The following is a 12,648-nucleotide window of genomic DNA, read 5'->3' as shown; positions in this document are numbered from 1 at the left end:
ATGGCTGATTTATATTCACTTCCTTATAATTCACTTCCTGGATAATTTCTGTTCTGAGGCTAATTACTGCCATGAAGAACACTCATTAACATTAAGTATCCAATATGAGGAGAGGCACCAGAGGACGGCCTTTTCTCCACTCTATAAACCCGACCGCACCCCGGAACACCCGATCCCCGACCTGCGTCGAATGCTTCTAATCTTCTATTGGCTGACCAGAGATCGGTATTACGTCACGTGTGGATGTTGCCGGACATGTGGTACTTCGCATCATCATCGTGTCCATCTATCCATCTTCGACATCCATCTTTTAAACACCATAATATACTCACACATTTTGATAAGGTTGTAAAGAACGATTAAGCGATTAACAATTATACAAGTGGACCATGGAGTAAGTCGAGCCTAGACTATCGCTGAACGTGGTCCTGGCCTGGTTTGGTTCTCCTCCTCGTCCAGCCATGCCCCGCCGTGTGATGCTCCTCTCCATGCTGCTCCTGCTGTCGCCGTCCTGGTTCTGCGACACGGGGTCGGCTCAGCTTGACGGAGCTCAACCTTCCAAAATAGGCAAGTCCGACCGACTGTCCGTCCTCAGGCCCGGCGTCCTGGGGGCCATGTCTGCTGTTGATGAGCATGATCCACCTGCGAGGAGAGTAACGATCAACCAGGGATCCATCCCTATGGGATGATTTGTTTAATGATTAAATGATTGGTCTTTATTTTGATTTGATTTGTTTGCTTTATACATTGCAGGCATGTAGACATACATTGAGAAACTAAGGAGGTACACTCAGTACCAAATCTACCAGCCAGGGGTAGTCAGTAGCTAGCTATAGTCTCAAAAAGTTGTTACATATTTCATAAGTAAACGTTTTTTAGTTTCCTTAATGCCTATTCATTGATCACAATGCAAAATAGTATCGGAATATTTGTATTTAATAATACCTCGGATACTCGGCCTTCTTCACTGCTTCCAATTTTCAATGCATCCTGAATGAGATAATAACAACTCAATTAATCATTGGATTCCTCCTTAACAGCCGTTGTAGGTGCAGGGATCGGTGGTACCGCGACAGCCCACTTCCTACGGCAGCATTTCGGACCAGAGGTCCAGATTGATGTGTTCGAGAAGGAGGAGGTTGGGGGTCGACTTGCCACAGTCACTGTCAATCACAATGACTACGAATCCGGAGGCTCCATCATTCACTCCCTCAATCTCCACATGCAGGACTTTGTGAAGCAGCTAGGTGTGTTTTTGCGCTACGTTCACAGATGCAGCAATGATAGAAAGGATCCTGAGAGGGAGTGGAGTTAAATATCCTGTTGGCCGGCATAGGATTTGGCTAATCTGTTTCTTCCACAACAGAAGTGGTGGAGCTAACTTTCCATAAGCAAATATGAAATGTTTCCACAACACTGAAGGAACCATACACAGAGAGTGTGTGAAAAGCTTCCTTTAGTAACCATGATTCTCTGAGGGTTGACCTGTCCTCATACTGGCCCTGTGGCCCCTGCCCTACCAGGGGCCTGTAGGACCTAGCCCGCTAAGCCTCAGGGGTCCCTTCTACGAAGGGACCAACTCTATCGGCCCTTTGAACTTCTTTTCAATGTCATTGTAAGTACTGACGAATGTGTTGCCATGGAGTACACGATGGTCATGTTTTTTAAAGGTTTGTTTGAGTGTTTCAACAAAGCACCAGTGCGTTATTCATAAGGAAACATACGTGAGTATGGTGCACAAACGACTTTGGTAGTAATAGGTGTGTTCGAGCACATGAAATAAAACTAAACATTTGGTTTTGGTTCTTGGTAGGAGGGGCGTGTTTCTCTATATAGTAACGACCAGAGACTAACAAACACACGGGATGTTACTCCTGTTTTCTCGTCATAACTTATTTTAATAAAGCTATACAATGGCAAAGATTACTTTGTTGACGATCTTATAATAAGACATATGACCATGTTTAAATCAAGCTTTGTTGTTCACTGGCTCTTCAGAGTAGTGAGGTGTTCATTCAAACGGGCCCAGCGCTCATGTTAAGCTGTGATTTATAGTTCTGTGTACGGTGAATTCCCCCAATCTCAGGTCTGAAGTACCGGCGCAGCGTGGCGGGCAAGACGGCGGTGTTCGACGGGGACGCGGTGGTGCTGGAGGAGACCGACTGGTACCTGCTGGACCTGTTCGGCCTCTGGTGGCGCTACGGGATCAGCTTCCTCCGCCTGCAGATGTGGGTGGAGGAGATCATGGAGAAGTTCATGAGGTGGGTGGTGTTCTCCATCACAGACCCACCGTGGGTACCTTCAGGATAAGGGGGAGGTGCTCATTGTGCGTGTGTGTGTGTTTGTTGTAGGATCTACAAGTACCAGGCACATGGCTATGCCTTCAGCTCAGTGGAGGAGCTGCTGGCCTCTCTGGGTGGAAGTGGCTTCATCAACATGACGCAGAGGCCGCTCTCTGATTCGCTGGTGGAGCTGGGAGTGTCCCAGCGCTTCATCGATGAAATCATTGCACCCATCATGAGGGTCAACTACAACCAGAACGTCAGCCTCCCGGCGTTTGTAGGTGAGGAGCGGAGAGGGGGGGTTAGAGTGTGTTGCAGAAGTGTTCTTGTCAAGGATGAGCTTGAAGAGCTTTCAGTATTAAGTGTTTCTCCTTTATTATTTAAATGGACTGATATGCTCCCTGTGATGGTCCACGACAAAACATTTAATTTATTTGATCAATAAAACGTATCATTATTTTTGATATGATTATTAAGAAGGAGTGTGTGTGTGTGTGTGTGTGTGTGTGTGTGTGTGTGTTTTCAGGTGCCGTGTCGCTGGCCGGCGCCCAGACCAACCTGTGGGCGGTGGAGGGCGGTAACAAGCTGGTGTGCTCCGGCCTCCTGAAGCTGGCTAACGCTAACCTGCTGCAGGCCCAGGTCACCAGCATCTCCCCGCTCCACACAGGTACCCTGGTTCCTACTACATCCTGACCCCCCCCCCCCCCCCCCCCCCAGTGGGGAACAACGTGGTTTCATAGGCTTGTGTTCCTCTCTGCCGCCCTGAAGGAGAGACGGTGCAGTTCCAGCTGGGCTTCACCACCGACGGAGAGACCCACTCTGAGGCGGCATACGACGTGGTCGTCTTGGCGACGCCGCTCCAAGACGGCGCGGACTCGGGCGTCCGCTTCCACGGCTTCTCCCCGCCGCTGGCGCCGCTGCCCGGCGCCTACCAGCACACGGTGGCCACCGTGGTCCACGGCTACCTCAACACCTCCTTCTTCGGCTTCCCGGACCCCCGCCTGTTCCCCTTTGCCAGCGTGCTGACCATGGATGCCCCCGAGCTGTTCTTCAACAGCGCCGCCAGCGTGTGTCCAGTCAACATCTCCGCAGGCTTCCGCCGCAAGCAGCCCCAGGAGGCGGGCGTGTACAAGGTGTTCTCGCCGCGACCGCTCAGCAAGGCCCAGCTCAAGACCCTCTTCAGGTGGGCACACACTCTGCACGGCAGGGACCCCCGCTTCATAGAGAGACTAGAGACGGCAGACAGGGTACTGGTCTTAAAGAGGACCTCACCTCAGGACTAGGATGAACCACCACACGACCATAAACCAACCAACCCTGAGAAAACATTGGGGACAGGAGGATGAACAACCACACGACCATAAACCAACCAACACAGAATACATTAGGGACAGGATGAACAACCACACGACCATAAACCAACCAACACAGAATATATTAGGGACAGGATGAACAACCACACGACGATAAACCAACCAACACTGAGAATACATTAGGGACAGGGTAAACTACCACACTACGATAAACCAACAAACACAGAGAATACATAAGACATAATGCGCAACCGCGAAAAGATAAACCGACAACTTCTACAAAATAATAAATTAGGAATAGAACGAACAACCACAATCAAACGATAAAGCAACCTCCACCCTTACCCTGACCTCAGACCCTGTCCCTGTCCCCGTCCCCCCCCCCAGGTCCTATTACTCAGTGCAGCTGACGGAGTGGCTGGCCTACCCCGAGTACAGCAGCGGCCAGGGCCTGCCCCCCGTGGAGCTGCACCCCAACCTCTACTACCTCAACGGCATCGAGTGGGCCGGCAGCGCCATGGAGATGAGCTCGGTGGCGGCCAAGAACATCGCGCTGCTGGCCTACCACCGCTGGAACAGGCAGGCGGACATGGTGGATCAGAAAGACCTGATGCACAAGATCAAGACGGAGTTGTGATGGAGGCCCGCGGACGGCTGAGCCATGGGGGACGTCTCCTGGTCTGCCCCGTCCAGGACTCACCGAGAGGGCGGTGGAGGTGAGAGAGAGATATGTTACGGAGTGTTTGACTGTGCGACTCTGTGCTTCGGATGTGAGGCCATTAAAGGTCCTCTGAGACCACTAAGGGAGGCTTCCTGTGGAGCTCATCCAATGTCTGGTCAGTTATGCAGTGCTGCATAACAAAGACCTCCAGAGTGTGGGTCAGAGCCCTGTAGCGTCCACTGCTTTGTTCAACTTCCTCAGCCTTTATTATTAGTATTTATGTGTTTGCATTGAGAGGGCAGACCGATTTTCCAGGGGACCGTAGGCCCCTCTGGAGCGGGGGTGGGACTGGGGGCCCCTCTCCATTGAACATCAGGCGTAACAGAGCAGTTGTCTATGCAGCAGAACTGTCACCTATTCTGCCGCTGAATGTAGATCTGTGTAGCTTAGTTTAGCTTAGTTTAACTTTGCCTAGCCTAGCTTTTTTATATTGGTTGCTATTAATACTTTTTTATTTATTATTTGTATTATTAAAGATTTTACTTGATAATTGCTTGTATTTGTTTCAGTATTATAGGATATAAGAAATAGAATGGCATGTGTGTGATCTGACTAGATCAGTTCATTACCTTCAATTCCATAAAAAATACGAACCAATATCTAAGTGAACTTCACTGGCAAAGCATAGATATCTACAAGTGATGCAGTTAAGGTATTTGCATATTATTTGGTAAGCACCAGTGGTCTTCCTGTTGCCGATGAAACCACAGCGGAATACCTCATTTACTCAAATACGTAAGCACCATGATGACTGTGAAGAACCATGTTTAAAGAAGACGAATCATCCCTCTGGTGGAATTATTACACAAGCTTCAGCTTTTCGTTTAGCTCAGGCTTAGGTCAGGAGGTAGAGCATTTGTCTTGTAACAGAAAGGTTGCTAGTTCGATCCCCTGCTCCTCCTAGTTGAGTGTTGATGTTGATGTGACGCTCCTGACGAGCTGGCTGTCGCCTTGCATGGTTGACTCTGCCATCGGTGTGTCAATGTTTGCATTAACCGATGTAAGTCGCTTTGGATAAAAGCGTCTGCTAAATGCCCTAATTGTAATGGTAATTGTACAATAATTTACAACCACTGACAATCCAGACATTTTTTATTTATTTGTATCCTTGCTTTTTAAAAATAATCTTTCCTTTATGCTATTAATTAATATTGCAATATCTGAGCTAGCTAAATCACTGCTTGCTACCACTCTATGAACCCCAACCTTAGCTGATTTATTTATCTGGCAACAAGGAAATGTGTGTCATTTCCTATTGTGTTTCATAGCAGTGTGACTCAGCACGATTTAAAGGCTGAAGTGGGTCAGTTATCCATCATCAGACTAATTCGGAACAACAGTGTTAACACCCTGTTGCATACAGTGTTTCATATCTCTAATGTACTCCGATTCGAGGCCACATGTTGGCTACCACACAGCAGCTACTGTTAAAGCTGCATCTTGCTGAAGTGACCACTGGTCTGTCAGCTGAGGAACGGACTGCCGCCCGCTCAGACACCGCTGTTGTTGCTGCTCTTGTCTGGTTCAAGTCATGTTGTTCAAACAGCAACTCATCTTGAAACCCTGTTAGCATCTTGATCAATATCTTGAAAAGGGAAGACCTGGGGAGCTACTCAACTCTGGGCATGTGAAGAGACATTCAGCTTTGCTTTATTTTGCTGTGGGAAAAACTCTTTTGTACATGTTGTGTGGCTGTAGGAAGAATTGGTTTTACAATATGATGTGTCATTAAGAGAAAGGTATTAGCCAACAGAATAATGTGTCCAACATAAATATATCACACAGGCTTTGTACCTGTGAGGCATGGGTCTCAAAGCCAAAACCCCAAACAAGTGGACAAAAACATGCAATGTAAATCACTGATAACATCTCGGTTTGTGAAACTATTTTAAAGATGGATAAAAATAGGTTCTCAATTATATCACCACTTCTCTATATGACGCAACCCAGTTCAATCCATGTAGCAAATCACAGCGTTATGGTTCATTTGTAAAACAACATTGGATTATGGAGGCTGTCACATTATTTAATAAAGCTAATATAAACATGAATACCTTTTCTTCAGTCTTTTGTGGCATGTTACGTATTTGCAATATCAAATTGGGGGGACGTGGTCATGGGAGAAAACAAATTATGTCTGCATGCTATTTAATATCTTCTTATCCAGTAATACTCGGTTCCTGACAGGATCAGCGACGTGAGAAGAATGAAGCAACGTAATCCTCCCAGACTCTTACTGCTGCTCAGCCGAGATCCCAACAGATGTAACATCTAGTGTACCTGCTTGTCCCTGTCCCTTCTAAGGAGAACCACACAATACTTATCCCTACAGATCACCACATACTCACCACCAGACTACACACTTCAACTCCAATGTCCATATTCAAGCTGTATGTTAGCATGAGCTGTTAAACTAACCTCTTTATGCTCCCAAAGGGCCTCAAGCTATATCTCAATAGGGATGAAAGTCTCTGCTAAATACCATGACAAGTTAATGACCAACATATGTCCTTGAGCGTCTGTCTGCACACCGGCCCCAGACCCCGAGGGCCGTCCTACCCCCTCCTCACTAACCCTGGTCCCTGGTCTCTGCCGCTGGCTGGATGTTTGCCTTTGACCCGTATAGACTTGGCCCCCAGAGACGACGGTAATCCCGAACGAAGAGACAGCGCCGGCCTCTGGCCCGTCCTGCTAGAGCGGTGCCAGGCCTGGAGGCTTCCTCCGCCTCCCGTTCGCGTTGGGGGTCCAGGTCTCTTCCCCCGCCCATGTGCTCCTCTCTGCCCCCCCTGAGACGCACGAGCCGGAGACCCTGCTGATGTATGTAACCACGGGGACGGGACCTGTTCCAACAACGAGAGACAGTCGAGTTAGGGTCCGTACATCGAGATAGTAGTAGGGACTGTTTGAACAGGATGTATCCTGGAGTGTTCTTCGACCTCCACCTAGTTGCGATAGGATTATGTTCCCCTTGCTTCTTGTTATGTTTTAATAAATCAAGGTTTATTACACGTTTAATCAACTTTGAAATGACATTCAATAATGAAATAAAAAGGTTGTTTACATTGAAAACTACTCAATATAGTAGGGAACCAACGTCCCCAACATATTGATAGACAGTTGGATGGACACATAAAGGTTTTGACGTTCATTCTTTTTCTGAAACTACAGCAATGTTTTAGCTGGGCCTTTTTATGTGGTTTTGTTAAATGGGAACAGGGTGTCCGTTGTAATGTTGCATTGCAATTTTGTGTCGAGAAAACACGAAGAAACAAGTATTTATTTATTAGTAACCTTCCCTTGGTGTAATAGTGTAGACATTATAGGCATTAAGACTTACCTCCTGCTTTGATTGACAGCTAAGGGTTCACATCATGGTATTATGAAATATAACATGATAGTAACATTATGTACTGTAGCATTATGAAACAGACCATTCGGGAATAATGTATTATGAAGTTTAATACCTTAAGGTTATTGCTGTGGGATCTTTTTTTATATAATCCTGAAAATATAAACGTGTTTTTTAACATCAAAACCACACATTTCCATATATAATAATTTATTAATTTATATGTAAATCAAATTGTTTTGCATTGTTTTGCTTTGGTCCCCTTATCAGGTTGTTACAATATAAGATAATATATTATAATACTGTAGAATAATGAAATAGGGTAATTGCATGATCAATACACTGCATTACATGTTTTAGTTTTAAGTCATCAGTAATTATTTTTCTATTTTAACTCTCGGCAAATGATTATTCATCGATGGCAGAGGATGAGCTCATATTGAAATCTTAAAACACACACCAGTGGGAATATATTGAAATATGTATGCAATATTTTGAACATAACAGTGGAGATTGGCTGTGATAGGCGGACGGTGCACCTCGTGACCCAGCAGTCACGCGCCTTCCAGGAACCCGTCAGGAAGAAGAAAAACAAAACAAACCCGAGCTCTGCGCGTGGACTCCATTGAAGACCGCCTGCACGTCAACAAACAGGACCCTGCACGAGGTCCCGCTCCGGACTAGACCCCCCTTCGCTCTTCTTCAGTGGGTAAGCGGTCCGAGGGACCGGATCTAAAAACTTTACCGGGCGGAACGTGAGCGATGGGTCGGGGACACGGTGCAGCGGAGCGTTAGCTCGCAGGCTAGGCTCACGTCGGACCTGCTCGATGAAGGGGGCGGACGGAGGCCAGAGTTGAGCTGAGGACGAAAAGGAAGGAGAGGACGGGGATGAAGCAGGACCCCGAATATTAAACATTACATGGAGAAGGGGGAAGAATAGCGAAGTTATTCTAGCGGGGGTTTGTGGTCGTTTTTCTACTAATGTTTTTAAAGCACAGTTAGGGTTAATTCAGCAGCTCTCCGTCCAACAAGCTGTCAGAACACCCTGTCACTGTCTTCATCAGATGGTGACAGTGTGGAGGTTCATGTCCCCAGATACCAGGAGGTCCACCTGTACTTCCATAGGGCATGAGTTGGACCGAAAGGTCCATGTTACTGAACAGGACACTTTGTCCTGAAGCTGTTCTTCACTAATTAACGCGCTACCTCGTTATAAAGCTGGTGTTTACCGCCTGAACATGACATCCTTCAGTGTCCCAGGCCGCTCGAAACCACGATTCACGCTCCCCCCCACCCCTCCCCGGACCGTTAGAGCAGCTCGAGACCACCACGGTCCACGCCCCCCCAGGACCGCTAGAGAAGCTCGAGACTACGGTCCACGCCCCCCCCGGACCTGATGGAGGAGCTCGTGAGCGAGAATGTTCCATGTGACCGAGGCTCCGTACAGAACATCTCGTTCTCGCGGTCTTAACGTTTTATTAATTCACCCGTACGTTAACGTTCTGGTTTGTTGTGAATGTTTGTTTTGGTTTGCTTGTCTGTTTGATGCTGCGTAGTTTATTAGATTAATGCTGTTCCGAGATTGGCTTTGTTTATTCGTGTGTGTCGAATAACGATAAAGCATCAGACTAATCGAGCATTACCATGTTCAGGGGTTAGTAGACGTTAGTTGATGTTAGTATATGTTTTTGGGACTAGTAGACGCTATCTAGGCCAAACAGGCCTCCGAATTGTTTATCTTCTGTCTCCTTCTCAACCTAGCTTGAAACGGGTTGTGTTTATCGTGAAGCAGCGATTAGAGTGAAAGCATTGCAGGGCCATACGTAAAGGCTCGGGGGCGGAACTTGAGCTTTATTTGACCAATCCTGTGAAGGATTTTGGTGGGTGTTGGCGCAGTAAAGCTAGTTTGAGGATTTGTTTTGTTTTGCAAAGACTGTATCATGACGGTAGACTGGTGGCAAGGCTTTGCTAGTGTTGCCTGGATAGAGGTTGGTGTCTTTTTAGGTGACATGTTTTAAGCAGTTTAACAAATGATTTTGAGTTTGTTTATTAGATTTAAAAGGTAATTCGAACGACACATAAATTGTAAACTACCTAACATATGACATGCATTAGTTCAGGATATTGCTTACTTAATTTTTTTTTCTGTATGACATAGTCTTGTGGTGCTCTCATTATTTATTATTATTATTTATTTGAGAAGCTTATAAGCCTAAATGTGCAAGAAATGCTGGTATGGTCAGGACTGGATAGAGCTACGATGCATATATTAGCCACCAAGATCTAGACTCTATAAAGCGAGGGCCCATCTCATCTTCGCATGCATTCTTATGAGACTTGCAGACTGCACTGTATGTTATAGACTCTGCACCAGGGCTGAACAATGACAACAAATACATTATTACCTCATAACTAGGGGTCGTTAAACTAGTTGATATTTCATCTTAACCAAATATCGATTTTCCTGCAACACCCACCAACAGAGGATTAGAGGTATGCAATTGTCATTTTTATCTTAAGCAATAGCATATTTGATTGGTACTGATCCTTTCTCTTGCTGTCACTTTTGTAGCAATGTGTATACAATAAATTTAACATGGGGGAGGATATATATAGAAAGTCTTACGGTTGGATATATACAACGTTTTAACTTTTATTTGGGTAGCATTTGCCAATAATTCTATTTGCAGTTGATGGTCAATAAGTTGCGTGTATTCAGTATTAAGTACAAGAATTTATTTATGTGTTGAGACTATGTATTTATTCTCAATGACTATTGAGTGTTGACGCTTTCAGTTTTGTGTGTGTGTGTGTGTGTGTGTGTGTGTGTGTGTGTGTGTGTGTGTGTGTGTGTGTGTGTGTGTGTGTGTGTGTGTGTGTGTGTGTGTGTGTGTGTGTGTGTGTGTGTGTGTGTGTGTGTGTGTGCGCGCGCCATAACAGAGATTCTCGGTGAAGAAAACTTCCCCTAACTATCAAATGTAGCGTGATGCAGGAAATGAGGCAATTCTTCTGTCCTCAAGGTTTTGTTCATGTTAGTCTAGTGTGTCTGACTGTATCTGTGTTTGCAGAGGCTTACAGCAGAACACTTGGTCATCTGGTAGTGCCCAGGCCCGGGGGTTACGTTTAATAACTTTAAGTCTACATGCCCATGGGCATCAATGGGCCATTGTACCAGCACAGCCAACTTCTCAGGCACTGCCCCACGGCTGTCCTTATGAACCAGCTTCCCATTCAGCTAGTCTCATTGTAGCCTTTTTAGCTTAGTATACACATCCATGTATATCGTATCTTATCCAATACAAGTGAGCATGTGGTTTGTACTAGTATTATCAACCATTAAGAAATGAAACACACTGGATGTGTTCAGAGAGGAAATGGTGCTGTCATATTCTGTATGGAAAGGGCATGTTGGGCTGTAGCATTGTCTAAATGGAAGTCGTTCTTTCTACTTTAGAGGAGCCCCGTTAACCAGTCTTTGTTTATCAAGGCTAGGAATAGAGACACGAATACATGAGCCAGATTATTTGGACACATTTAACAATACAAATATTGTGTGATGATGATGTTTCATTTATTGTTTCTATTCTATAATTTCATCAGAAAGCTGGGCCACTTTCCCTGTACTGATGCATTGTGGCACAGTGAAGAGGCCGGCTTTAGAGCTCTGAGGAGGTGAGAGGCCAGCCTTGGAGCTCTGAGGAGGTGAGAGGCCAGTGTTGAAGCTCTGTACAATATAAGGAGGGAAGAGGCAGGGAAGAGGCCGGCCTTAGTGCTCTGTACGCTCTGAGGAGGTGAGAGGCCAGCCTTAGAGCTCTGTACACTCTGAGGAGGTGAGAGGCCAGCCTTAGAGCTCTGAGGAGGTGAGAGGCCAGCCTTAGAGCTCTGAGGAGGTGAGAGGCCAGCCTTGGAGCTCTGAGGAGGTGAGAGGCCAGCCTTGGAGCTCTATACAATATAAGGAGGGAAGAGGCAGGGAAGAGGCCGGCCTTAGTGCTCTGTACGCTCTGAGGAGGTGAGAGGCCAGCCTTAGAGCTCTGAGAAGGTGAGAGGCCAGCCTTAGAGCTCTGAGGAGGTGAGAGGCCAGCCTTCGAGCTCTGTACACATTGAGGAGGTGAGAGGCCAGGCTTAGAGCTCTGTACGCTCTGAGGAGGGAAGAGGCAGGGAAGAGGCCGGCCTTAGAGCTCTGTACGTTCTGAGGAGGTGAGAGGCCGGCCTTAGAGCTCTGAGGAGGTGAGAGGCCAGCCTTAGAGCTCTGTACACTCTGAGGAGGTGAGAAGCCAGCCTTAGAGCTCTATACACTGAGGAGGTGAGAGGCCAGCCTTAGAGCTCTGAGGAGGTGAGAGGCCAGCCTTAGAGCTCTGTACGCTCTGAGGAGGTAAGAGGCCAGCCTTAGAGCTCTATAGACTGAGGAGGTGAGAGGCCAGCCTTAGAGGTCTGTACACTCTAAGGAGGTGAGAGGCCAGCCTTAGAGCTCTGTACGCTCTGAGGAGGTAAGAGGCCAGCCTTAGAGCTCTATAGACTGAGGAGGTGAGAGGCCAGCCTTAGAGCTCTATACACTGAGGAGGTGAGAGGCCAGCCTTAGTGCTCTATACACTGAGGAGGTGAGAGGCCAGCCTTAGAGCTCTGAGGAGGTGAGAGGCCAGCCTTAGAGCTCTGTACGCTCTGAGGAGGTAAGAGGCCAGCCTTAGAGCTCTATAGACTGAGGAGGTGAGAGGCCAGCCTTAGAGGTCTGTACACTCTAAGGAGGTGAGAGGCCAGCCTTAGAGCTCTGTACGTTCTGAGGAGGTGAGTGGCCAGCCTTAGAGCTCTGTACGTTCTGAGGAGGTGAGTGGCCAGCCTTAGAGCTCTGTACGTTCTGAGGAGGTGAGTGGCCAGCCTTAGAGCTCTGTACGTTCTGAGGAGGTGAGTGGCCAGCCTTAGAGCTCTGTACGTTCTGACGAGGGCTGTTGAAACAGAGGACGGAAGAGGGCAGGAGATGGCGGGGGC

At 47.0% G+C, this 12,648-nt stretch overlaps 1 protein-coding gene and 1 long non-coding RNA gene across 2 annotated transcripts; one reads left to right on the top strand and one right to left on the bottom strand.

Annotated features, from left to right (window-relative positions):
- Nucleotides 1-172: 172 nt before the first annotated feature.
- LOC130385507 (prenylcysteine oxidase-like) lies at nt 173-6,656 on the top strand. The gene is made up of 7 exons (XM_056594023.1): nt 173-567; nt 1,041-1,247; nt 2,087-2,261; nt 2,352-2,563; nt 2,809-2,949; nt 3,051-3,465; nt 3,983-6,656. Exons 1-7 carry the CDS (start codon nt 462-464, stop codon nt 4,230-4,232), a joined length of 1,506 nt encoding a protein of 501 aa, XP_056449998.1. The 5' UTR covers nt 173-461; the 3' UTR covers nt 4,233-6,656.
- Nucleotides 5,258-8,959, bottom strand: LOC130385508 (uncharacterized). Its single transcript, XR_008896031.1, has 3 exons — nt 8,872-8,959; nt 8,268-8,523; nt 5,258-7,156 (listed from the first exon to the last, which is right to left on the bottom strand). It is a non-coding gene; the product is annotated as an uncharacterized LOC130385508 (long non-coding RNA).
- Between the last annotated feature and the right edge of the window lie 3,689 nt (nt 8,960-12,648).

Source organism: Gadus chalcogrammus, chromosome 7, assembly GCF_026213295.1.
Source record: "Gadus chalcogrammus isolate NIFS_2021 chromosome 7, NIFS_Gcha_1.0, whole genome shotgun sequence".
In the NCBI taxonomy this organism is placed as follows: Eukaryota; Metazoa; Chordata; class Actinopteri; order Gadiformes; family Gadidae; genus Gadus; species Gadus chalcogrammus.
The sequence above is the reverse complement of the archived record's forward strand: the minus strand, read 5'-3'. Positions and strand labels throughout refer to the sequence as shown.

Excerpts from the sequence above, each read along its gene's own strand:
- LOC130385507 (XM_056594023.1), top strand. The coding sequence starts at position 462 with ATGCCCCGCCGTGTGATGCTCCTCTCCATGCTGCTCCTGCTGTCGCCG. Across the intron at positions 2,564-2,808 it reads CAGCCTCCCGGCGTTTGTAG|GTGCCGTGTCGCTGGCCGGC; the intron begins GTGAGGAGCGGA and ends GTGTGTTTTCAG. Across the intron at positions 2,950-3,050 it reads CATCTCCCCGCTCCACACAG|GAGAGACGGTGCAGTTCCAG; the intron begins GTACCCTGGTTC and ends GCCGCCCTGAAG.